The sequence below is a fragment of the Streptopelia decaocto genome (genome assembly GCF_964273445.1).
Source record: "Streptopelia decaocto genome assembly, chromosome: 5".
Lineage (NCBI taxonomy): Eukaryota > Metazoa > Chordata > Aves > Columbiformes > Columbidae > Streptopelia > Streptopelia decaocto.
In genome coordinates, this window is record NC_138659.1 from 53,836,500 (window position 1) to 53,864,192 (window position 27,693).

Genomic DNA, 27,693 nt, shown 5'->3' on the forward strand with positions numbered 1-27,693 from the left:
CTAATGAACACATGCCAATTTGAGACCAAGAATTCTGGCCTCAGAGGACAAAATAACCACTGCTCTTAGTCTCTGGGTGTTTTGCTACTTTATTTCAGAGTGATTCAAAATCTAATTAAATTTCTAAACTCTAATGAAATTACAGAAGAAAAATCATTTAGGATTATATTATATACAATTACTCACAGCTGAAAATTACAGTTAGCCTCTTTCACCAGGATAGGGTCTCTTGAGAAATCCTTGTTATTCATATAACGTATAAATCTGACATTACTCCCACTATTTACAGGTCGAAGGTAAAAGCAGAATTAATTAAACATATATATCCTGCCCAGTGGTCAGCTGGTGAAGAGTAGGTAGTAAGGAGAAGGTTGATAATGATGGCTACACTTGAAACCATATTCCCCAGTTTGGTCAAGAATAAGAATAAACTCACTACAAAGCAGGATTTTATTAAGCCTGTCTTATTCTGGTCAGTGTTTTTCCTCACTGGATGTATGCTGTGAATGTGGAGCATACGTAGTCAGCAGCGTGCAGTCAGCTAGCTGAGCTATCTGCAGTATTCTTTGGAGAAATAGCAACAGAATAAACCAAGCAGCTTTAGAGAGTTCAGCCAAATATTCAGATGTTTAGTTGCTCCTCTGAAACACAAGATCACTCTGAGGCCATTGACTTGGGCCAGGGGAAACAAAAAATGAAACAAAAAATCCCAACCCAACCAACCTAAAACCAACCCATAAAACAAACAAACAAAACGGCCAAAACCCAAACAAATAAAAACATGGGATGGGGGAAGAAAAAAAAAGAGAGTTAACATTCATGTTATTCCTTCCACAAGAGGTTCTCAGGAACCTTGGAGCATGGGATCATTTGCAGACTGATCACATGAGGGTAGGAAAACATTGTGGGTTTCTTACAAGGATCTTGATCTTTTCTGTCCTGCTGGTGCAGAGATTTCTGTTTGCTTGGTTTTAGTCTTTTCAACTCTTATCCCAGAAAGAACCAGGAACAGTGAAAGAGCAAAAATGAACTATACACATGTGTGTGTGTGCACATGAACACTCACAATAGGTCAAAGCAATAACAAATACTTTCTATCACATCTACCACACTCAGTCAGTTCTACCTATACTTCATATAGCAAAACAAGCCAGAAGTGAAGGCCATCTCAGAGGGTATATCAGTCATATTTATTTATATTGTTGGTGCATCAGGAGTCTTAGTTGTTGGCTAACACTGTGTTTTGCTTATCCGTTCGCAAACACCTGGAAGTCATAAACACAATTTTTCACTCACAGCTTGTCAGAGCAACTAAACTGTGAACATCTTGCTCATCTGCAGTCATTTTTCCACCAAGGTGACCATACACATGCAGTCATCAGAATTCCTTATGGACTACAATGGTCCCATTAAAAATAGACTTCTGGAAGGAGGCCTTTACAACTATAATTTACCTAGCAAGACAGATGCTTAATCCAGCCTTAAGATGTAAGATTCTGCTGAGACCAGGTTGCTCAGACATTCCCTCACCAAAAGGAAGAAAAAGAGATATCCAAGAGAGCCTTTTGTCTTAAAACTCCTTGCTCAAGATGCATTTCAGACTATTTTGATTGGAGTATATAAGAATCTACATGAGGTGAAGATAACAGACAGCAAAGGACTAACCTAAAGCAGAAAGTTACATCAAGAGTCAAGGGATAAAAGCAATACAGATATCCTCCAGAGACCTCTGCTGCAAAAAAATTAGGCACATATTCTTGTGCCCTCCATCTCTGAAGGATGAAGCTGAAATTAGCTGAGAGGAATGGGTTCACTCAGCAAAAAGCAATAATATTTACTTGTATATTTTGCAGTCATTCAGTTTTGGAACACGTTAACCTGTTTGAAAAGATGATTTTTCCTGAAGAATAGAAAAATTTGTTTTTTCGCTGTGGTTCAAAGAATGAGTTTGCCTCCTATCAGAAGCATCATCTGGTAGTAAGTTCCTGCTTTCTAGTTCCTACTATGTCAAGACATTTTTCTTAGGTAGGAGTTCCTTTCCAGGAACTGGCTTGCAATGGTTTTTCAGCTATGGTGAGTTTCTTCCACTCTGCTCCTGAAAAGGCTAATTATGAAAGGAAAATGTAAAAATAAATGTTGGCATTTAAAGGTCCCTTAGAGAGCAAAACAGCTATGCTAGGCTGTAACTGTTGGCAGTCCACCTTCTCTACAGAACATTTTCAAGCAGGGTGTTTATTTAGGTATTCAACTTAAACCCCAAAAAGGGAACTTCTGTTTGCATATGTAACTACCCAGGATGTGACTGTAGTTTCCCAACATAGTCACATGATCTGCTTTAGCTTTTTTTTTTTCCTCTTTTTAAAAATAAAAGACACTCCAGAAGGGCTAAATTAGAAGAAATTTGGTGAAACCACACTGGTGTCAGAAGTTCACAATGACATTACAAACAAGCTGGATATCAGTCCTAATGGCATTTCTTCTTGTATTACGTAAGTCATCTATCATATTTCTTTTCCATCTTTTCTGAGAGCTACTTTTTTCCTGAGCTTAGTGGTGTTATTTATTTCCCAGTTTGATTGTATGTACGCTGTTTAAAACTTTGTTTAGAACTTTGTTCCTTGTAAAAAGAACATTCACTGAGACAGTGGGGTATTTTGCTGAGTTTTCTAGCAAACACCTCCTAGACTGAGTGCTAAGGGGTCAGCTGTGCACAATCCAGAAGATATCATGAAGTTAAATACCTGCATCTTTGCAGATGTGATGGCAGACTGCTGAGCGTCCTGTTTGGCACTGTATAGAAAACAGAACTTCAGTGGAGTATAAGGAAAAAGTTGATCTGTGTGCACACTATCTGCAAGCTGCTTCTGATGTCTGCGACTCTCACAGGATGCCTTTGATGCTCCTGACTCAGGCTGCTTCTCACATTTCCTCCCAGCCGAAAGCAGGGCTTTCTCATCCTCACAACTTCTCTCTTTCTTCACAGTTACCTCCACTTTGTGCAAGGAAGAGGTGGGGCTCATGGATAGGAAGTGTCAGCAGGGTTCATATTAACATTGGGACTAATGGGGAGGATGGAGCTAGCAGCAGCTACTAAGACAGAAGTTTACGTGGGTTACTGTGGTCTCCGAGAGGTTCAGTAAGGGGGCAGACACCCTCTGGTGGCAAAAACCTCATCTTTATCTGACAAACAATCCCTGCACTACCCTGCTTCATGCAGAAATTAATCGAAAATCATCATCTGCCCTTGGGGAATCTCACAAGGGCAGCTGGCCCCACCTGAGGCATGCAGACTGCTGCTCCAGCTTGCATCTACTGGATATCTGCTTCTGCCTTGGATTCTGCAAGGAAAGCTATCCATACATCTACAACAGTGCTATATCCTCTTGTAGCTCCTCTCAGAGTATGCATAAGAATTTGTCACTCTCGCTGTCCTTTTTTGTTGGCCCTTCAAGCCGTCTGCACCTTTCTGTAGAGACTTCCAAGAGTCCAGAGGAAGAACATGGGTAACCAGCCATTCTTACAGATGTGAAGTCAGCAGTGGCTGCTATCTAGTTACTGACTAGTTATTACTCAGCAATTAAATGGCACAAGTCCCATTAATACAGTATCATTTGCTTATAATGTAGAGATGCAGACTCAAGAGCAGCAAGACATGTTCCACAGCAAAAAAAGACTTTACGATAGACACAAGGAAAATGCATTAACCTGCCTCCAAGTGACATAAGGAAAGGTGTAGGCGATGGCCAATCTATAGGCCTTGGAGAAGGGGTGCCTGGATAGGACTAGAGCTCAAAAAATTCCTCTTGTCAAGTAGAAGTGACTCCTGTCCTCATTTATTACTACAAAGAAGGATTTTGACTTTAATTTGAAGTCTGAGGAATGACCCCATTTGTCTGGATGCCAATTGTGCCTATCTTATTAAATTCATATGTAACTGGGAACTTTGTTACACTAATACCAGACAATATTTTTGCGTGGGTTTCTTTTTTTTTGTTTGTTTGGTTGGTTGGTTTGTTTTGTTTTTAATAATGGCTTTCAGGAATAGTTACCAGTAGAATCATTGCCTGTAAATGCTTTGTTGTCATGGGCATTCTTTATTTGACTCTAGAGTTGCTCAGACACCCCCTTTGAGCCATTCCTTTTTTTCTACCCTATCTCTGGGTTTCCCAGATGTTTGCTTCATTTCCCATTTGCTGCCCCAAAGGTGAATGGCACTTAACCTCTGGCTACTTCATTGCCACAGGACCAACCACTATCTGCTGCAATGAGAAGGGGAAACCTGAGATGTGGGAGGGAGAAGAAAGTCACATGGAAGCAGGAGGCAAGAGAAGGAAAGGGACTGAGGCAAGTGTTGTGCACTGAGGAAGAAAAGGCACATGTTGCTGTTTATCACTGCAGGTTATGGCCACGAGTTGTTCACAATATCTCATAAGATGGGGAAAGCGAGCTATTCCTGATCCCTGGTCTTATGCCCAAATTGCATCCTGCACCACTTTCCTCACCGCACTGACCTACGGGCAAGGCACTGTGTGAGCACAGCTATGTAGCAGAGGACACAGTGGAACAGGACGTCCCTCGGTGTGGCTCAGAAGTTGTTTTCTGCTCAGCCCAGCTCTGTACACAGCAGGTCTGAGAAGGGCTAAGCCTGCCCAGAGGTACAGCGAGATCACAGACTGGGGCTCCCAGCCCACTCACAGCCTGGCGTATTGATTTGCAGGTCTGTCAGCTGCTCAGTATCTGTCCCTTGGGGGAGGTAACCACACTGGCAGAGGACTGTGACAAGCAGCCAGAACCAAAAGCTTCCTCAGCCGCTGAGCCCGGCTCTTCAGGCCGGCTGCTGCAGCAGATTCACACTTACTCTTTCTCCATCACCTCCCACCTCTAATGCAAGACCTGTCTAGTCTGCAAATTTATCTCCAGACTCTCTGCCAACAACACACACACAAAAACGTTCCCCCACCAGTGGGAGGGAGGCACAGCCCATGCCTCTCACCAGCCTCCCACTGCTGCTGAGGCCAGGGGGGCACATCTGTTACAGCTGCGCGCTGCACCTGAATCCGGCACACAGGAGAGGTGACAAAGCACCATCAGTTGCTTCAAGACCCTTAGAAAAATTATTCATAAGTCACTCAAGTATAAATATCAAAGTCATTTGCAAGGCTGCTCCACCCAAAAGCAAACATTCTTTCTCCAAGTCCAGAGGGTTTGTTCAAGACATGGGAGTTAGTCTAAACCCAGGATAGAGAAAGAAGTGGTGAGAAAGCCAGCACTGGGACTGGAGTGCTGCAGAATTTGAGGTGCCATTTCGCACTCCTTTGTATCAGGAGATTTGTATACAACCCCAAAAGATCTGAACTGAAGACAGGATCTAGGTCAAACAGTGACACATGTGTGGTCAGTTCACTTCCTTCCAGCTGAGGAGAAACAGAGACAAACAGAAGCTGGCTATCTAACATAGTCCTCAAAAGCAATCGGTATTTAAGCAGCATCCAGTAAATGATATTAAACCTTAATTAAAACCATGTTGAAAGTATGAATTGAAAATGTTCTCTCTAGTCCTGTGGGTTTTCAGAGATTTCCCTCCCTTTTTAAAAAGAAACTAATAATTTAATCTCAATATATTAAACTGACCTACATAAAATATTCCATGTAAAATATTATTTCTGCCATAAAATACATATTCTGTCACTGGTTTAATTCCATTAGAAAGCATACATTAGGGTCTATGTATTATGATCATCAGGATAATAAAAGTAATACAATATCACTTTTATTACGTTTGAATTTAAAACATTCTTCATACGAGCACAAAATAATTAAGGAGATGGAAGAAAGGTGGGTTTTTTTAATTTATAATGAAATAAATTCACAGGCAAGAGCAAAGAGATTGGTTTTTAATCTGGAAAATCAGGAGCTATGCTTTTTATACCCACTATGTAATCTTAGACATTTTTTTTTTAATCCTTTTATTTGCAACTTTTACTTTGGTAATTTAGAATAGCCAGATTTGTGTTCTTATCTACAATTGGATTGCACACACATCCCAACTCCCTCCTCTGAGTGTCATGGAGTTTTTGAAGAGAAAACATTTCTGCTTTTATAAAATAAGTTTCCAGACATTTTAATTATGAAGAAGGCCACACCTGGAGTATTGTGTTCAGTTCTGGGCCCCTCAGTTCAGGAAAGACATTGAAGTGCTGGAGCGGGTCCAGAGAAGAGCAACAAGACTGGTGAAGGGACTTGAACATAAGACCTATGGGGAGAGGCTGAGGGAGCTGGGGTTGTTTAGTCTGGAGAACAGGAGGCTTAGAGGTGACCTCATCACTCTCTATAACTACCTGAAGGGAAGTTATAGCCAGGTGGGGATTGGTCTCTTCTCCCAGGCAGTTAGCAATAGGACAAGGGGGCATGGGCTTAAACTCTGCCAGGGGAAATTTAGGCTGGATATTAGAAAGAAATTCTTTACAGAGAGGGTGGTCAGGCATTGGAATGGCTGCCCAGGGAGGTGGTGGACTCGCCGTCCCTGGAGGTTTTTAAACTGAGATTGGACATGGCACTTAGTGCCATGATCTAGTAAATAGACTAGAGTTGGACCAAGGGTTGGACTCGATGATCTCTGAGGTCTTTTCCAACCCAGTCGATTCTGTGTTTCTGTGAAAGTTTGTCAAAAAAAGATTTTCAGATCAGAATTATAGCTCCCAAAATACATTTCCTTTAAAACTCAAGATTTTTTTAAGTTCATCTCCAGATTTTTGAAGCTTCGTTCATAATTTATGAAAAAATGGGATTAGAAGTGCAGTTGAGACCAGGAAATAAAAACAAATCTGTTATGAGCTACCCAATATATCAGATTTTTCTGACACAACCACGAAAACCCCAGAGTGCACACTCAGCTCAAGAGAGAGTTGCAGCCATCTGAAAATCAGACAGAAGATGGATTTCTGTAAAGGTACCAAAATGACTGGTTTTGCAGTGGAAGGACTATGCCTGAAGTTTAAAAGCAATAATATTCTAGCATTCATTTTACTGGACAAGAAATGAAAGCACAGCCCCCAAAACCTTGACAAGACAGAATTATTTCTCCAGAAGAAGTGGAGGAGAGACAGGAGAGGTAAGATGGGACTTATAATGTTGGACACTTTAGCAGTAGGAAGACTGGGTGCATTTAAGACCTTAAAATTCTACTTGAGCTTCAGTCAATAACCCCCCACTGCCTGTGAAAAGACGATGATGTGTGCAAAACAGTTGTGTTCCCACAAAGTCTCATAGATACTGTCGCCCAGGCAGCTGATCGCCAAAGAATAGTAGCTGAAAGAGAGGACTTCACCTTCTGCCTGAAGCACGTACAGGAGGCAGAAATTTCATATCATGCTTTTTTTAAAATGCAGGAGCCATACCTGCCTTTAAAACCTTCTCATGCTCAAGACACCTCATGCGGTTATACATCAGTTATGTCACCTGGGGCTATGTGAAAAGTGGAAATATCCTTGCAAGTCCATCACCAAAAAAAACCCAGCATTTGAGCATATATTTTTAGTGATTTTGTACAATAAGCAAGCAGCATTAAAACTAAAGATGACTTCTCTCCTTTTTCTTGACATTTCTTGTTGTTGTTTGGAAAATTTTGAATATACTACCTTCAGAAGGTATGTGGGAATTAATTGCTTTCTTAAAAGACGCTACATTCTGAGGACCTGCATGCTCTGAGCATCAGGCAGCTGAGCTCAGTGTATTTATAGAAAAGGGAAGGGCCAGGAGGGTGTCCTTTTGATGAACAGGGAACTTGCTGTGGGAGTCTCTGAAAAAGTGACTTCCAGCCTGTAATGTTTTCCTGCAAAAGGCAAAGACTCTCTTCTCTTCCATCTATGTCACATTTTGAAGACTACAGACAGAATTGGGATGTGTGTTTTCTGGAGAGGGTGCTGAGGTGTGCCATATCCTCTCCTATTAGTGTGTCTTATAATCTTTACTGCATTTGCAACTTTTTCATTGATTTATAGCAATTCCTCTTGCTTACAGCTCACAGGCTTGCAGTGAGGAATCTCTAGAATGGAAACAACTTAAAGTTTTAAAATCATAGTTTCCATTCAGTCCAAAGCCTGGCACATAGTGGCCATTCCTAGACTGTCCTCCTTAACTTGACTGATAATACTTCACTATTCCAGGAAGCCTCAAATCCTTTCTTATGCTTTACCAGCATCAACCATTCCCTTGGAAACAGCCAGATACAGCATTCTCCTTTAATATAGAACATTCTCCCTGGTGTCCTAAGAGGCTAAAATATTTCCGTTCCAGATTTTTGGAGAGCAAAGGTCTACGCTTCTGGAAACCCAGAGGAGGAAATAGGTGAGTTCATGGTGAGATTTTTGCTTCTAGACTGGAAGTTAGGGGCAAAGCAAATATAACATAAATGAGTGTTCTTAAAAGAGTGTGCATACTTTTGGCATGTAGAAGATAATAGTCTGTTTGTTTGTACTTTGCCTAACACAAGAGTTCCGCCGTGTGACTGGGACTATTAAATTACTTCTAAATAAATGCAATGAGCACAGGGAGGACAGAGCCTGGAACACAGATACCCTCCTGTCTGACTGGCAAAGATAGACCCTTATGTACACATAGTAATGCAAATCACAATCTGGTTCACAGTTTACATTTTAAAATTCTCCTGCATTCTCCCAGCAAAGCCTTACAGGCAGATTAGTCAAGCAGGGCAGCAGGCTGGGGACTGGGTGGAGATGAAGCTGTGTGTGCAGCTGTGGGAAGCAGGATAAGAGTTTGGCAGGATGCAGAATAGTGAGGGAGTGGGTATGGGAAATTTCACTTTGGAGGAAAAGTTAGAGATTTAGTTCTAGAACTCAGCTGAGACCTGTACACAGAAGCTAAACTTGCTCATTATCATAAAATGGCATTGAGCCCCTTAGCCACGGGTTCACATGGTTTCGTCATGTGTGGGGTGTTGGGTTAGTCTAGTATGTGACTCTTCTCACCTGCTCTGTCTCAGCATTATCAGGCCCTTCTGAAGAATAAATATGAAGACTGTTTTTTTTTTTTTTTTTTTTTTTTTAAGGGGGGTGTATTTTAACTTTGGAAACTTTGCGTTACCACATTTGAAACACAGAGCTGTGTTTACCACTTAATGGTGTACACTCACTGGTTTGTTTTAAATTTTTGCAGATCTCACATATGTTATTATTGGAGTTACTCTGGGAACATTTCTAGCAATCAGTTTTGTAGCAGTAATAATCTGCATGATCAGAAAACAAATGCTTGACAATGTCTTTGGAGGTAAGAAAAAATACTCCTGATTTCTTATCCAGAGATCTAGATCTCCTTAAATTCTGATACAGCAGATTTGAGCTTCAGTGTTAGCAATTGTGTACATATGACAGCTCTGGTTTTCCTTTGAAGAACTATTTTTAAATTGTCGGAACTGTTGGAGTCCCTAGAACTGTATATTCCCATTTCACTCTAACCAGCTCTCTCTTTAGCCTTACAAGAGAAACAGAATTTACTTCAGCTTACTGCCTGGCTATCCTTTTGAATAATTAATTTTTAAAACAAAATTCTGCCTATTCAATGTATGTTAAATAGCCTATTGAATCTGCAGGATGGGCAGGAGGTTCGTTCACACTTCCTAGCCAAAATTACTATTTATTTCACTGATTCTGGACTACTTCTTTAAGTGCAACTGTCTGACTGCTAGATATGAAGTTTCCATCAGAGTACATAATAAAAACTCCCTATAACTTTTCCACTGTGATTAGTTTTCAGGATGCCACAGGAAAGCACGTTTTTAATCTGAAACAGGCAAAAGTTCAGTAGACAGACGTTAGTGACAGGTAGCATTTGCCCCATGGACCTGTCCAGAGGCAATGCTAGTTTGTGGCCCTCCATCCTCTGCACAGAGCTTCTCCTGCCTGACAGAACCCCGAAGTCCTCCACAGAACACTGCACAGAAAATATTGTGATGATTTCTTCCACTGCTGAAATACAATTGTTGTCTGTGGAATGAGAAAACAGCCCACAGTAACACTTAACTGCAGTTAAGAGCTAGAAATAAAAAAGCACAGTAAATACAATAATAACAGACAGAGGCACATAAAGAAATGCAAAGTACTAACAATTTGACTGGAACATCAGTGTAAGATGTTATTTTTTTGCAAAAAAGGGTCCTGGGACTTTGCAAAGACAATCCTTTGCAACCTAAGTTTTTCTTGTCAAGAGAGGTCTATACTCTTAGTAGCACATGAAAATTTGGCTTGGAAGGAAACCACAGCAGAAATGGAAGTAGTGAGGCAATCTCATGAAATATGTCAGGAAATGATCCTTACTGAAATAATTGCTCTGTATGGCATCTCCATGCTGAATTTTAAAAAGCACCTATGCAGTTCTGGTTGCTTACAGAGTGCCAGCTCTCACAGTCCACTTTTAAAAACAAAGAAATTCTCACAAATGTGACCAGTTTCTACCCTGAAAATAAGCCAGAGATTATATAAGGAAAATGAAATGAGAGGACTTAGTCATGTTGCTACAGCTCAGGACTGGGAGCTGCTTGTCCATCTATCGTATCCGGAACTGCTTGTTTCTGTGGCCAGACCTCTGCATTAACCTGCATGCAACAAATGAGAGCTGATTCGTCAGGTCTAACCCTACTAATTCAGCAGTGCATCATGACACATCGCTTCAACAGTGGTCACAGACTCTTACTTAGTAAAAGGAGAGGTCTTAACCATTACGTTTGGAGTGAAGTAAACTGAGTAATCTGGGCCCACTACTGTTCTGTGAGCTCAACCAATCAGTCATGACCTGATCCCATCCTATTGACAGTAAACACCAGTCTTTTAAAGGGTAATTTTGCAGACTCTTCACCTACCCCACAAGGAAACAAATGACAATGTAATGCCACTTCCTGAAAGACAAAGGGTTGGACGCTTTTGTTAGTAGCACTACACAGAACTCCTAAAGGGAAACTGCTTCCATTCTCACCAGGCATCTAGCCTCAAAGTTGTTTCTCATGATGCTCTGCGAATGTGCTGCAATCAAATTCAAAAGAGCCAAAATATCAGCAAAGATACAGCTCGGAGAAAACTGACAGGATATATTCCAGATGAAAGAACCACGAAAGGCTTTAGAAAGGTTACATGACACTACTACTATCACAGAGTTTTGCCTCAGAAAGGATGGCTGTATTTTTACTAGCAGTAATTACATTCTCCTGATTGCATTTGCACAACTTCTAAACAGCTCTATCACCACTCTGTTCCTGGTTCCCTAACTAACCACGTTTTCCTGTTCTCTCTTTAGAGTCAGATGGCAAAATGGATAGAAGGTAAGAGTCATTGTCCCTTGTGTTTTCTGAGGTGTTGTGATACACAAACTGCAATGTTTAACTCCTCTCTCTATGCATGATGCTTCCCTACAATTGTGATTTGAATACTATCACGTTACACACAAACTTCTAGAGGACCATGATACACAGCACATCTAGAGAATCTGCATGGGAAAAGGAAATTATTTGTAACAGAGTTTTGACATTTCTGAAATAGGAAAGAAATTCCAGCAGACTGAGATTCTTTTTAAAAGGAAAATCTATCAAACAATTGATTAAGCTTTTTTTAAAAAAAATATTTTAGTTTGTACTACATATTATAATAGCAAACACATTTTTTAAAAGGAGCATTTTTAAAGGGATGAAATCCAAAAGCCTTGTTTCAAAAGTGCTGAAGTTGGATGTTCTTTGACATTGCTAGAACTATTCCATACCTTCTCTGAAACAAAGCTTTTATAATCTTGTCATACAGTCACAAGCCCTTCAGATTTAAAAAAACAAATGATAATAGAAAAAAAAAAGTATGTAAACTAGGGTAAATAGATTCATCAAAAGTTTCCCAGTTACTGTGTCCGAACCTCAGTTCTGAGAACTTCCTTCACCCCAGGCTCTTACAGGTCAAAGACATGCAGTGATCATTCCTGCTGGAAGGGACGCATTTCTGCCCTTCACCCTCCTCCTCTTTACCGAGAAACAGTAAGATCATTTTAGATTTTGAGCACCTGACAGGTTCACAGGCAGAAGAGGTGGTGCTAGACTGCCACTCTGCATCTCCTCCAAGGACAGGAGATGTGTGGGAGCAGAGACACTGGACTGCAAGTTGTCTGTTGGCTCAGGACAATCTACAGTGTGGACACTATTTTGTGCCCCTTTGAGACATATTATAAGCGGCTAAAAAACCCCAAACATTAATTAGTCAGAATTCTCATAAACTGGAGGCAATAGCTGTACTCAATGACCTAAGAAATGGCTTTTGGCCTCTCTCAGAGAGCCAGATAGAAGCACGTCCTCATCACAGTTGTTCATTATAAAGAGAGCACAGCATATGTAAACACTCAGTTGAAGATGAAAGGAAGGGCACCCTTTGCAGCAAGTACTTCAATGTTTTGCCTATCCAGCAGAGAAGGGCCCCAACTGTGGAACATCTGTTATTTTTCCAGGGAGACACTTCCAGAGCCTAAGACAGCTCACTGTCATAACATGTTTCATTCCTAGTAATGCGGTATTCTCTTACAATACACTCACAATTTATGTGTATTAATCTAAAATAGATTAGGACTACTATATGGCCAGAAGAACAAACATGGAATACCTGGTAAACTTTCTGGTGTGTTAAGAACAGTATAGACAGAGCAATGAAATGGAAGGGTATGAAAAAGAGCTAAAGTGAAACAGAAAAGCCAGAGACCAGAGTCAAGAGAAACGGGAACAAAGAGAGGAGAGGGCTAAAGACAAGAAGAGACACAGAAGGCAGTGAATTTACTGCCTGGATGAAATTCAGATGGCGTGATCTATGAACTGCTCCACATTGGACTTTTCAACCCTCCACCCCACTTGCTGTTTATTATGTGCAATATTTTCCTTCAGAGACAGTTTGAATATCAATCATATCATCATCTGATCTTGCTAGGGGAAATGAATGACTTTGTCATGACAGCAAAATTTAACGTCTTTAATGATGACCTTACATTGACCCCTTTGATGATTCTTTGTCCCAGTCTACAGGCATTTGATCAAAGGTAGAGTGAAGTTCCCAATTTCATGTCAAAATTCTGGTCTTAAGGCTGGAAATATGACATAATACACAAACTCATTGCCTTAGAGACACTGACCAGTGAGAGAAGCTGGAATTCCACAATATTTGGGGGCAAAACTAGGTATGTTAAAGATTACTTTTTTCGGTTAAGTAGAAAACAACTATAAATCCACCATTGCTTCTTGATCAGTTGTACTTTTCAGTTCTACTGTGGCACTGAGTAATTTACTAACAAATCTTTGTTCTCATTTACTTCAGGGCATCTATGTATTACTCCTTGGTGGCTCATTAGGGAATTCTATAATGCAATTTTTAATCTGAGGAAGCAGTATAGCATTCTAGTGGTCTTGAGGAAATCTTTGGCAGTAAAAATACTATCAGATCCATAGCAAACATTTTAAAATGTCCCTATTAACTAATCCTTAGTAGGATTAGTGAAATGCAGATATCCCTGAGATAGCACCAATTTTTAGCAAGGAAATATATAAGGCTTTTTTTTTATATATACAAAGCTATATTTTGACACCTCAGATGGTTGATTCAGGACTAGCTTTGTTGTGTTTGCACCATCATTCTGCAACCCAAGTAATCTACTCACAGGAAAGCAAATGGAAATACAGCATACAGGATGCAATGTACTTTTTCATCTTTTCTCTTAACCTTCTTCAGGGCAGGGCCTTTCCAGATGGCAGAGTTTGTGCTGACATGTTAAACTGACTTGTACCTAATGGGAATATCTTAAAAGTTGGAACTGGACTTTAGTAGCACGAGTAATGTCTGAAGTATGTGGTAACCTTCCAAAGGACTCTTATCTATGTTGGTATCTCTTTGTTGTAGGACCAAAATTGACCCAGAGAACACAGTTATATGCCATGTTTTGGATTCCTACATTCTTCATCTAACTTGGATGTTCATTTTAATCTGATTTATTTTTCCCCACAGGTTATAGGGATAGTTTCCCATTTATTCACGTCACCAGGGACACATGATAATTAGGTCTAAACTGATTATAACTACCTGCTTCAATTCCCTGGGGATTCTAATTCATGGCATTTTTAGGTCAGTGGCTAGTCCTGGAAAACTTTTTGATAAAGTGAAGTTCATTATATGAAATGACCTGGTTCTAGATTTACTCCAGCCAACTATACAGCCATCTTGAATCCCTCAGGCAACTTTAATATCTCAGTGATAATCAAGATATCACCCCTTTAGGATCACAGAGAGCTAACATATATTCTGCAGATAATTTCAGTTTCTGCTTGACCAGTGATGATTATTAGTGTTTGTTCAGGGAAAAAGCCCTTAATCCCACTGATAAGAGTAGTCACTGCATTCACCTCCAGCCAAATTTTGTTTTAGACTTCACATCATTATTCCCACAAGTATCTCAGGCCTCTCAATAATTTCTCTCCCTAGCTGGGACAAACACTGTGTGGGTGTCACCCAGCACAGGGCCATCATAGTTGATGGAGCTGCTCAGCCTCGATGCTGAGTATCTTCTTTTGTGCTAGAACTCTGATCAGCTGTTACTGAACCTAACCCACACATTGGAAGAATGGGTTTCCACTAAAATCAGGAAGCATCCGGATGTGTCCCTTTTGGTGCTTCCCCAAACACTTAAACCAGAAGTGTTTCTGCATCCACATGGAACTGACAGCTCATTGTGAAATAATTAACAGCATTTACCACTTTATTAAGTCAGGTATATAACACTAAGATTTAAACAATCAGTTCACAATGTGATGCCCTTAAACTCAATGGGATATTTACTAACACTTGAGAAGAGAAAAAGGCTCGAGGCAAGCTGCTGTCAGCTAGAAAACCAGGAATTCAGATGTCATCTGACAATTATTTAATGTCCTATTTTTAAATTAATAGCTCACGTCAGTTTCAAATGCCATCTTGGTGTAGCTTGGTAAATTATAATGCCTAAAATTTCATGCAAGTTTAATGTATTAATAAAAATGTCTGGGCACATTTAATGTTAGCAATATTTTGAGTTAACTACAGTGCATGGCAGACAGATTTATTTTGACAGGAGACAAAGAGGCATACGGACACAAGGAGAAGGATGGACAGAGAATGTTTACTAAAAAGGCAAAGGTATATATTTTAAACCTGTTGCAATAGCAAAAAGGAATCTGTTGCCTCAACATGTCCTGGGCAACAGAAAACACCAAAATTCCCCATGTCATTCACAGGGGTTCTAGAGGCCTCCATGTAGATCACTCAGCAGGACATCAGATTTTAAATGCAATACAAGTCATTCTGATGTTTAGTGGAGGAGGAACTTGGGAGTTGCACACACCACGTGCCAAGCTTATCAGTGATTTTCTTTTGCTATCCAAAGCAGCATCTAAGTGTTCTTTTGTATTTTCCCACTCCACTACTTCTAAGAGAATGACTTCTCCTTCTTTTGCGAGACTATGGCTGCAAAACACAAGGTACTCTTGAGAATTACATCATTCCTTATGTGAGTGGAGAGGGGCTTGGAATGTCATTGAATCTTATAAGCCTGCAGTCTTCCCATTGTCTTAAAACAGTTTCATGGATTAGACAGGAGGTGAAATCATCCACTCAGAAAATAAAAACATCAGAGATGGATGGCTCAGCATAGACTAGGTTTGAGCAATCATATGAAAGTTTGAATGTGGAGCTGCAGTTTCTTCCAACTAGCAGAACTGTTTCAGCCTAAACATTTGACTTAAGTACCTTTTTCCTACCATTTTGTCATATTTGGGTCTGTAGCCAGCTGCACTAACAGGCAGAAATACTGAACATAGGAGGACCTGATCGAACAATTTCAGATCCTTTGAATAGGTTTAGAGTCAGAGACAAAGAAATCCTCCTTTATTTTGAGAGAACAGTTCTTATTTTTCTTCTGATCTAAATAGTACAAATTGGTCTGTAATACTGTGAATTGCAAAATGCATCAGTTACCAAAGAGGAAGCCAATCAAGTAGGTATGAGTCATATCACTGATACTATCAGCTGCAAATAAGAGAGACAACCTGTATAATCACTTGACTCTGAGCTCACAAATAAACTTCACCAAAGACGTAGTTTTGATGCTAGGGTACTTGACAAAGCCACAAATGCGAGTCCCTTGGAAAATGGGCCCCAAATTTACAAATCAAAATGCATAAGTAAATACACATTGAAAGAAAAGAGACCTTGGCCTTGTCTGATTGTGTCACTGGAAGAGTGGTGCACAAGGAAAAAGGATCAAGATCTGGAGCACAGTTTGTACAGGATGCTGGGCATCAAAATGCATTACAGCATCTCAGACACTGCATCACCTATTCACACATAACACTACACATTCAGGCTGCAGCCGGGCAGCAATACTGTCTTAGCCACTCTGCTATCCATTGAAAACATACCTGCTTAAGATGCAAACACATACTGCTGCTTTACTATAGGCAAGTCCAATGGCAAAAATACTTGAAACAGCATGGTGCAAAAAAATAAAACTGCAAAGGAATTATCTTTATCCAGTTCCTAATTAAAGTGACTAAGATGTCTTCTCCACAAGACGTTTTTATACAAAGAGAGCAGGAAACAGGGACTGGTACAGGCTGTTTTAAGCCATACTACAGCAACATTTGTGAATTTTAATTACTTTTCAATGATGTAATTCCCTCCTGTGGAAATACATCAGCCTTGGAGGCAGAGGTTTTCCTTGCAATGATCTGACTTTAAGAGGACATGTTTTCCAGTAGTAAGGTGTCTCACTTCTCTGTCTGGAGAATAAAGCTAGTTCATTCACCACATTTCATTCAAGCTGTAGCCCTCGTGCTAAGACTCCCATTAAGAAGTTAACATAAGATTTATTCTGACATCTTCACTGAGGGAGATTGAATCAGTGACTCATTACATTGAATATGTGACCACTGAATTATCTGTCACTACAAAACACTAACAAACTTTGTCAACTGCAAATGGATATGAAGAAGAAAAGGTATTAACAACAAGACAAACTTAAGACTATGAGGAGATGTTCAGTTTAAGCAAAAAATGTATATTTCTCACCATTTTAAGTTAATTCAGACACAGGTCTTACATCTTGGAGTCACTATTTCAGGGCCTCTTACACATTTTCCTAGGTATAAATCCATGTCTGTCATGTGCCCTTAGGCGATGGGCACTATAGCATCCCATCTTTACCTGAAGAGTCACAGTCTCCACTTTCCAAGTTTCCTATTGCTTAAACATGTTCCCTCAGGTGCTTCCAGCTGTCTCTCAACATTCTCATTCATCTAACACATGGGATGCAAGCAAGAAATGCAGGCATAGGAAAGGAATTTGTTAAGCAGAGTCACCAATATTCTGAGGAATGCATTGCAATATTACCAGTCTCACCAGAATAGCAAGTGTTGGTATGGAATGGTTTGAAAACCATTTGCTTAGCCTTTCATACAGAGTCCCAGCTGCTCAGTTTATTCTCAGTCTGGCCTTCAGATATGTAACAATGAAGAATCCTTATTTTCAAAAAATGCCTTCTCCTTTAAATGTAATACAGGGTGTTTCAAAAAGATTGACCCAGTTTCACAGATATAGTGATTTCAAATTTGGTCCATCGTTTTGAAACACCCAGTATATGACTTTGCCTACTATTCACTCAAACTGCAACTCAGACTGCAAACTCACCTCACCAGCCTTACAAAAAAAACCAAAAAACAAGCAAGCCCAAAAAACACAAACCAAACCAACAAAAACAACAACAAAACCAAACACAACCCAACCAACTAAACCCACAAACAAACAAAACCCAAACAAACAAAACTAAACTGAAAAAACCCCAGTGACTTATGAAATGGAAAAGTTATCAGAAGCCATTCAAAACTCTTGGCACTGGATGGGTCTCTCAGGGCAGTCCTTCCTGAGGTGTCTCATGTTTCTGCATTAGCAGAACAGTGCCTGGAACAGACCAAATCCTCCAAGATACTTTTCAACAGCAAATATAAAAAACAAGAGCTGCAGCTGTCAACAACCAGAGCTGCCAGACAGCCACTCGGCAGACGGCGGCTCACACTGCAGCGTGGATGGGCCTCCCTGGAACAACAATCCTTTCATTTATTCGCACAAAAACCACCCCTGTGAAACTGCCTCAGTCCACCAGTTACCTCCCTTTCCCCACTCAGCTCAGTTTTGCCCTTGTGTGCAGCCATGACATTCCTGCCATAGATGGTCAGCATCCTCTTCTTGGATCTAAAGAAAATCAGTCATGTAGAGTCAGCAGAATCTTTGACACTTCTGGGGTCAAAGACTCGAACATTTTTCCTTAACATCCCTCAGCTGTATCCTGAGCTGTTCTTTCACCTGCCACGCTTTTTTCCATGCAGCCCTTCACAAGGTCTTTCATTCTGCCATCTAATACATTCCACAAACAATCCAAACATCAGGTCAACATAAAGTTTTCATAAGTTATTAGAGGCTTACAAATAAGGCAAAACAGAGCCGGCGAAAGACACTTGGCCTCCTCTGTGATCTAAATAAGCCTTGCAAAATCAATCAAAAATTATTCCTCTGTGGTGTGCTTTGACCGCAGACCCTCCCTTCACACTGCCACCATGGCCAAATATCTGTAGTGAACAACTATCAGGAGAATGGGAAGACAACTTGGAGGGCTACAGTCCTCTTAGGCAGAAGTGCATTTGCACTTCACTAAGGAGCAGATACCACCTGCATGAGATGAGTCTGGCCCTGCTAATATACCAGAGCAGGCCTGATTTCTTGCTCAGCATGGTAGGCACTAGTGGCTTGCTAATTGAAAGCTGTATTCACTGCCTTAGGTTTGTTTTCTCAGTATGCATCCTGGGAACTAAGTTTAATGAATAATATTTTTTCAAGTGCACAAACTCCGTAATAATGCATTATAATAAAAATAAGCATAAGTATGAGTAGAGATGGCCTAAACAATTCCATGTGTGTTTGTGTAAATGTTAAAAAAAAATGAGCAAATGATCTCAGCAGAAATGGCTGTCTTGACTCCTTGCACACACACATTTGCAGAAGCAAAATGTAAATATCCATTCTGTATTGAGGCAATGGTCACTAGTGACTAGAGCAATAAACTGACTCTTCTACCTGGTTCTGTCACTGCCCCATTTAGCTGAACTTGTTCTTCTGAACAACCTTGGACAAGTTACTTCAGCTCAGGTTACCTTTTCCATAAAATGAAATTAATCTTTATATCATACACTTCAAAACCAAGGACACTAAGCTTTACACTGTGCTGGGGACACCAGGCTTTTAAAAGCAGTACTAAGACACTCTGTAAGCACTTTCAGATTCTCAGTTCCTCTTAACACCATTCCTGAATAGGGGAATACTTCAAATACAGGCACATATACACACAGAGTTTTATATATATAGTCACATATGTATAAGCCCAGACTGTTAGGGTGAGGTTAATTCATTAAACCCCTTTCCAGGATACAGCATACTTAACTGATGCCAGCCTCCAGCCTGACAGGCAGAGCCACACTTCTGGCTATTTTTTGCTCCTCCCTGCCCACTCTCCACATTCCCTGGGAGAGCATCTGGCCCAGGGTGCCTGTGCTCCCCTCAGATCTGGGGGCTGCATTTGTGGTTGACCTTTTCACAGTTGCCAAACAGGGAGGAATCCTTACTCCTTCCTACCCCTCTGCACAACTGTTTGAGGCTAGTCTTGAATAGCTCTAAATCATTTGATTGTAAGAGTCGGTCCCAAACCTGCTGAGTCGGGAGAATACTTTCCTGGTAATATTCAGACACCTGTCAGCGGCAATTCCTTCCACAGCCGTCATGGTCTTTGCTGGCAAACTTGCTGGTCCCACTGATTCCAGCAATAAATGGGTAACTCTACCTTCCTGTGGAGCTGCTGCGAGTCTGGATTAAAAAAAAAAAATCAGAAATGCTTCTGGAAGAGTACCCTCATCACTGCTGTCAACAGAAACCCAGGGTAACTCAAGCATTAGATGTCACCGAGCAGAGAGCCTCCTGCTCCCAGGCAGCACCCGCCTGCCATCCAGACTGAGTAGCCCTGTGTTGACTAGAGCTTGTCAGAGAGGTGACAACATGGGATTAGCTAGGAATGAAAGCTGCTGTCATAGCTAAAGGATGGCTCAAAACCAAAACAAAATAAAACAAGACCTCCTGACGCAAGAGACTCAGAGTGCCACAGGTCTTAGCCAGAAAAGAACAGCATCAAATCAGAGCTCCAACATATTCCAGCTCACAGAATTTCCTGTATCCCATTGAATTTATGGACAAGTTCACACTAAGCACATGAAAAAGGGATCACTAATTTCAGATTGAGTCCTAGGAGACTATTTTCAGTGACTTCTCAGAAAATAAGATTATTTATAGATCCTTCTTGATGATCATGCACATAGTTTACCAGATCATTTTATTTCAGTTCCCTGATCTCTTACTCTCCAAGAATTCTGCCTAGAAGGACCTTTAGTAGGTATCAGCAAAGCTAAGTTCATTTTTCTTCTGGTTGTTGCTTATAACCACCCACCTCCATATTCCATGTTTACTTCACAGCCTGGTGTCAGAGAGAAAATAACAAGCTGAAAGAAATAAGTATCACACAAAGTGATGCTGATTCCTGCCTTGTAGGCTACAAATAGTTGGGGATCCATGGAGTATTTCTCATGGATTCACAGAAGGTTATGAGTTTAGATGCTTTCCATATGGGTTTAAATTTGTCTTAAAGACACTCTACAGAGTCCCATAGCTTCAATGGAAAATTTATATGGACTTGTAAATGGAAAAAGACAGAATACCAATGGCTGAAATCCTATCAAGTTATTTTTTGTGCCTTAAAAACAACACCCAGCCTATTCCAAAATCAGATTTACTACATAGGTGTTGAAATACTTGCACTGGCATGGGATAGGTGGAAGAGGGGACTGGGAGCTGGATACAAGTGCTAAATAATAACTATTCCTTTAAGTGGAAATGCTGTTTTTAAAGCATTTGTAAACTGGTTCCTTTGAATGAGCTTCCATGATTCCCTGGAGGAAACGGGGACCATCTCCAAAAAGTGTCCCATCTCCAGAGACAGTCCTGCTCTGCTTCCCCCTCCATCCCAGCACAGCCACTCTTCTGGTCAGGCAATCACACATCTCCACCACCTCTGGCTCTGCCAAAATGTCTGTACAGTATAACATAAAAATAATTTTCAGAGAGATCAGGCTGTTCAACGACATCTATCACAAAGAAAGTAGTGAAATATTCCAGCGGAGGTAGTGGGCAAGCCTGGACCATCTTTTCGTGCAGCAACTGGTATTGCCAGCAGTGGGAAGACCACCTGAGACCATAATCAAGAAAGCCACTCTCTTTAGGTGACTTACTAATTGCATTGGACTACATGGAGAAGAGCATTGGCTTCCCAACCAGTCTCTTTGCTCTTTTTGTATGCAAAGAATTGAGCCAGTTAGGATTAGGCTGCAGGCAGGCAATCACTTAGGAGTGGCAAGAAAAGGCAATGCCCCTCCCAGCAGTTCGTGACACTTTCTCTGACACAGGCAGGGGAAGGGATCAAGTGAGCATCCCTCAACCTAATCCATTAGTGATTCACCCCAGTTAGCTCAAATGACTTTGCACTGGCCTTGTTCTGCATTAATCTGTTGTCATAGTCAGAAGAAGGCACAATTGTTGTTTTTAATAACTACAGTTCCAAACAGGCAGAAATTTGTGTAATTTAGTTCACATACTTAAATCTGTGTTATTTTGTGTGAAGAAATTTTGATAAGCTCATAAGTGCATCCTATATCAGATCCCCTGACTATGTTTTCTCCTTTCTGGGAAAGAGCTGCCACAAATTCTTTGAAATGAGCTGACAAATCTTGCTGCATAACAGTGGCATCTTGGGTAATCTCAGAGCTGTGTCACTAAAAGAAATTCCTTGTGTCTGCAAAGTGCCAGACCAGTGCAGGCAAAGGAGGGCTGAGAAAACCCCCAGGTACCTCCAGTGTGGTCATCAGCCTGCAGACAAGCAGGCTGGCAGGCAGGTGCTGTCTAGGTGCTGGTGAACTTCCCTTCTTGCACTTCAGCAGACACCTTCTCTGAATGCCCCAGAAGCTCCCCGAGGACTGGGCAAAGCAGGCAGTATAGAAACTTAGCTGTGGAAGAGCTGCAGGACAGTGCAGGCACTGCCACCTTGTAGAGATTTACTGACTCAATCCAGCCCCAAACTAGAGAAGGAAATCAGGGAAGAAATGGAGCAGAGCGGAAAATATCCCTCTGATTGCAGCTTATGTATCCCTTGCCATATGGTTTCCTGTGGACTGTACACCCAGTTCAAACTACATAGATGAGAACCAGATCTTAACTCTTCCTTAAAGACACTAACAGTTAGTGCAGTGAATTTCACATGAACAGAAAATTTCAAGCACATCTTTCTAAAAGACATGTGTGACAAAGTTCCCCTCAGAGAAGGAAAAAAGACTGAGGCAAACTGCACGAAGCAAGTCCCTGCCAGCCAAATCTCCAGTGAGTTCTTTCTTTAGCAAAGTCATCAGAAAACGTGTAAGTAGTATTGAAGGAAAGGGACTATGATGAATACCATTTCCCAGTGGAGTTATGAGATCTAATATAAACAAGTTGAGGGCTGCAAGGCAAGAGCTTATTTCCAAGTACTGACGCTAGATGGAGTAAAACTGAATGAAAGATTAAGAGCAGTGAAGAAAACAGGAAAAAAAGTTCCCGCATTTCCCCAGCTTCTAATGTGTCACTTATTTAAATGCTCATCTTTGATTACTGCTCTGAAAGTGAAAATTAATATCTCACTCTCTATATTTTGCAGGTCAAACATGGGATCGAGCCAGAACAGGTGTGTTCTGGGAGAAGGAGGGAGTCTGGTGGAGCAGGGGAGTGGGGTGGCAGTACCGGGCAGACACACAGAAGTTGTAAAGGCACATCCACCTAGGTAAAGGGAATGGTCGCATAGCATAAGAGTTGTGGGGTTACCCTGAGCTCCTAATGACAGGCCAGATCTGCCAGACACTCTGCATGGGCTAAGGCAAGTAATTTAACTGTCTTGTTCTCCAGCTTCCCAGCTGTATACCTGGAATGCCCTAACATAAGGCTGAGGCACACTGCGAGGCTGTCTGCCTTATGCAGCTGCAATGCAGCTGTCCCCACATTAGCAGGTACTCCAAGTAGTAAACTCTTGTAATAATGCAGACACAATATGGATCCAGGAGCTGCTCAGATGCTCCCCACTCATGTGGCAAAGCAATACTGGGAAGCAGCCCAAATGACAATAATCCAGAGTCTGCAAAATAGCCAGCAGTTCTTACAGTAGGATGATGCCCTAAAATGCATTGCTTGCTGCTAGTGGATTCCTGCCCAGCGAGGATGGCATATGGAAATCAACACAACAGCCAGAATCACACATTTGTTGTATTAATTCGCTTAGGAAAAACAGATACGACATGAAGAAACATTTAGGAAAATAAAAGTTAAGTGGAAAGAACTTATTGAATGTAATTCTAGCAGTTCTATTAATAATTTTCTAGAATTTCTGTAAGTTTTATCTGGATATCTCCCAGCTCAGCATTTACAATGATGCTATGGATCATCTCAGGCAAAAGCAAAGCCAGAAAGTTATTGTTAACCTGTGATTTTTTTTTTTTTTTTTCCAGAGATGACATCAATGTACAAGGAAAACAAAGTGCAGATGATCAATAATCCTTTTGCAATCAACAGTTACCTGTCTGAGGATCAATAGAAGTCTTTTGTGCACAGGCAGGAATCTCACCAATACCAATTCTTTTCTTTGTACTTTAACTGAGAAACTGATTGATTGATTACAGGAGGAGCTTATAATGCATGCTATCTTCAATCACCTGCACACAAAAAACCTGCAATCCCCAACAGCATGCATATGAAGGAAATGTATGAGGAAAATAAAATATATGAGCTTGCTTGATTAATAGATTCTGTTTAGTCTGTGATAAGTATGTGGTTGATTTCAAAAATCAGTTAAATGTAGGATAATCAAAAAGATAGCAATACATTTCAGCAGCAGAATTTATGGTCACACCCATATTTCAAGTTAGGTAAGTAATAACTGAAGTAACTTTAAAAAACATTAATTTGAGTCTGAAATAAAGCTTCTCAAGTACTTCAGGAAATACCTGTTTTGTATTAATAATAAGACATTTCATTCACACTAGAGTTGTTTTATGTTTTGTTTTGTATTTTTTTTTTTCTTTAGGATGGATGTCTTTCGATTAACTGTAGATGCTAATACCAATTTCAGCCATTTTATATGAATTATGGTCAATTAAAACGAAAAGTCCTTTTAGAAATAATGTTTTCCATGTGTTGTTTTCAGAACATTGAAATGAAAACAGCTTTATATACTCAAAAAAAGTTTCTGGACATCTGAAACAAAACATATCAACATTTCAACATTCTACAAACAAGTTAGTCTGACATTTCCAAAATTCACCCATCCTTATTTTTTTTAGTATAAAACAATCACAGAATGCTTGGGGTTGGAAGGGATCTCTGGAGATCATCTAGTCCAACCCACCTGCTAATGAAGGTACCCCTAGAGAAGACTGCACGGGAATGTGTCCAGACGGGTTTTGAATGTCTCCAGAGAAGGAGACTCTACAACCTCTCTGGGCAGCTTGTTCCAGTGCTCTGGCACCCTCAGAGTAAAGAAGGTTCTCCTCATATTCAGATGGAACCTCCTGTGCTTCAGTCTGTGCCCATTGCCCCTCACCCTATTGCTGGGCACCACTGAAAGGAGTCTGGTCCCATCCTCTTGACACTCACCATTGAGATATTTATAAACATTCATGAAATCCCCTTTTAGCTTTTCCTCTCCAGGCTGAACAGAACCAGCTCTCTCAGTCTCTCTTCATAAGAAAGGTGCTCTAGGCATCATCTTCATAGCCTGAATGCATTAAGTTCAGTCAGAATCTGGGAACAATTTCAGTCTCCCAGCCCCTTCATTCTTGTTCTAGCCTGACATATTCTGCTGAGTTTGGTTTCATCAAAATTGCTCTGCCTGGCTCCAATTACAAGCTTCTTATAGTGGGAGTGACAACAAGAAATAATACAGCTTTGTCTCAGAACATTTAGAAACATTCAAATAATTTTAAATAGTTTAAATGGAAGTTATTCTGTGAACACATCCCAGCTTTTACCAAAACTGTGAGCCTGTGGCTTTGGTCTCAGTTGAGAAAATAATGTCATAGATTCTGTTCTGTTTGCTTAAATCCACTTCTTTCAAGAATGCTTTCTTATAACAGAAGTCATCACAAGGCGCAAGAAAAGCAGGAACATTTTTGTATTGGAAGCCAGGCTTTCCTTTCAGCTTGTGAAGACACGGCAGCAAATGTCAGCTGTGGGACCTCTGTCAGGACTTGGATACAGCAATGCCAGGCTGGGCATCCTCTGCTGTTCCTACAGCTCGTCTCAGGAAACCCAGCAGAACTCAAAAGCTTGCAAAACTCAGGCAGATGGCACACCCAACGTTAAATAATATCATGCTATTTCACAGGCACAGCTATTCTGTCATAGCATCACAAGGATGACTCCAAGCAGGATGTTATACTATTTTGTTGCAACTTACATATAACCACTAGCCAGATCCAAGGACCACAAAGTGTAAATAGATTGGATCTGCCTAAACTTTTAGCTCAGGTCAATGCCTATAGACATATGGATTGTTTAATCTCACTTTTAACATGGATTCCTAAAGTTAATTTTTAATCCAGTGTCTGCTCTTAGTTATGCCACATGGCAGATCATAATCAATGAAGTTCTTTACAGTTCTTCACTATTGTAATATAGCAGAAGTTATCAAACTTGGAAAAAAAAGAAAGTTACACTGGAGTCCAACCTTGAAATTCTGCATATTACCAAGTAATAACACTTAAAAAATAGTGGAAGCCAGGACCGCCCATCCAATAATCAGCTTTCAGACTCTGAAGAGCTACCATTAACCCCACACATTAACGGCAGAGCTGATATGCTGAGTGAGGGACTTAGAGTCAATGCACTGTCAGAACGTAAGAGAAGATATATATCAGAATTTTGTTCCTATGAAGAATAAGCTACTGTATTACTTGAAACAGAAATACTTTGAATATGTGAATATTATCTTAGCAAAGCAGGTAATTTTCTAAATGTGCAAAGGAAACTGGATGGTAATCTATCTGCACATTTGAACAACGAAATGTAAGTTTTATGTTCAGAGAAAATGGGTATATTGGAATAATTTCCCTGGATTCCTAGGTGCCTGTTACCCAGTTCAGTAACACTGCAGTTCATTAGCAGCATTTGATAACAGGTAGACTAAAGCAGTAATGTGATTATTTTAAGTAATTGTATGTATGTACATGTGTAAGTGAATAAATGATCTTGTAAGGTATCATAATTGATTTGCCTCCTTTAGTACCATTTTAATTAAGACTTGGAACAGAAGAGAGCATGTGGTCAGGGAGGGAAGCTATTACTTTCCCTTATTTGTGTGAACAAATGTTTCTTTCACATCATTTCGGTACACAATGGGAAATAAAGATGAAAATAAACAAAAAAATGCTAAGTTACAAGCAGTAGAGGAGAAAAGCCTGGAGAATTAAAGTTAGTAATCTTGATCAGGCAAATGCACTGGGCTGAAGAACAGGTTCCGAGCTTCTGAACACCTTTGGTGTGCACTTTGGCTCCCTGGGTATGGGAAAAAGATGGGCAGCACTGTGACAGAGAGCTGGAGATAAAGGACCCCCTGAGCTGGTGCTTTTGCTGCACTGTGAGGTCTGGGCACACTTAGCACCTGCCACTGCTGCACAGGGCTGCTGTGGCAGCAGCAACCAGTGCCCCATCAAGCTGAACCCTCCCACCCACAACTGCAGCAGCCAACCTGGCTCTTCACAGACAAGTCAGGCTGCCACAACCATTTTGCCACCCCAAGGAGCTGCTGGATTTGCCCATTCCTACAACCAGATTTACCAGCACCACTTGCAGCGTCAGCAGCTCCTGAATTTGGGCCAAGCTGCACAGCATGTCTTAGAAATAATCAGTGAAGAAAAATTAGATGAAAGATGAACATTTTGGAGGCATTCAGTTAAAAGACAAAAGACACTGTTAGCTCCACTAATTCTTGATCAAGGATGCAGCCCAGGCAGCCCAAAATCAACACAACAGGCGTCTGTGCTCGCCTGTTTGCCTGTCTGGCACAGGTTATGCCTGCACATGCTGAGCACCCCGAGATCTCCCCGATATCATTGGCATTCCACTGAATAGACAGCAGTGGGAAAGACTTCAAAATCAAGATTTTGACACATGTCCCAGTCACGTCATGCTGGACCTGCAGTCTTCTCATGGCAGATGCACAGCAACATAATGATGTTTTTGAATAGAGTTATTCAGAAGAGGAGGCAATTGTAGGCACAAGAAGTGAGCTAAGAGATACTCCCACAGCATGCATTTCTAAAGAGGTAATGATGCAGATTTGGCTTTATTTACAATGCATGTACCACAGCAACAGTGTGATCATTCAGGTCAAATCTTGCTGTCAGCTGCATCAGTGTAATTTGGGACTAAATGAAGAAGCCACCAAGCTTCCTCTTGTGGTAAAAAATCAGGCAAAAGT

At 40.8% G+C, this 27,693-nt stretch overlaps 1 protein-coding gene across 2 annotated transcripts; it reads left to right on the plus strand.

The window, feature by feature from the left end:
• The first annotated feature begins 2,346 nt into the window (after positions 1–2,346).
• Positions 2,347–26,472, plus strand: TMEM273 (transmembrane protein 273). Of its 2 annotated transcripts, XM_082052312.1 has the most exons (7): positions 2,347–2,489; positions 8,296–8,346; positions 9,175–9,285; positions 11,305–11,329; positions 11,947–12,025; positions 22,885–22,911; positions 23,726–26,472. In XM_082052312.1, exons 1-7 carry the CDS (start codon positions 2,435–2,437, stop codon positions 23,729–23,731), a joined length of 354 nt encoding a protein of 117 aa, XP_081908438.1. In that variant the 5' UTR covers positions 2,347–2,434; the 3' UTR covers positions 23,732–26,472. The 2 variants fall into 2 exon arrangements, with proteins under 2 accessions (XP_081908438.1, XP_081908439.1); XM_082052313.1 differs by lacking the exon at positions 11,947–12,025.
• The last annotated feature ends 1,221 nt before the right edge of the window (positions 26,473–27,693 follow it).

Coding starts and splice junctions, on each gene's coding strand:
- TMEM273 (XM_082052312.1), top strand. CDS start 2,435: ATGACATTACAAACAAGCTGGATATCAGTCCTAATGGCATTTCTTCTT. Junction 9,286..11,304: donor GCTTGACAATGTCTTTGGAG/GTAAGAAAAAAT, acceptor TTCTCTCTTTAG/AGTCAGATGGCAAAATGGAT. Junction 12,026..22,884: donor CTCCTCTTTACCGAGAAACA/GTAAGATCATTT, acceptor TATATTTTGCAG/GTCAAACATGGGATCGAGCC.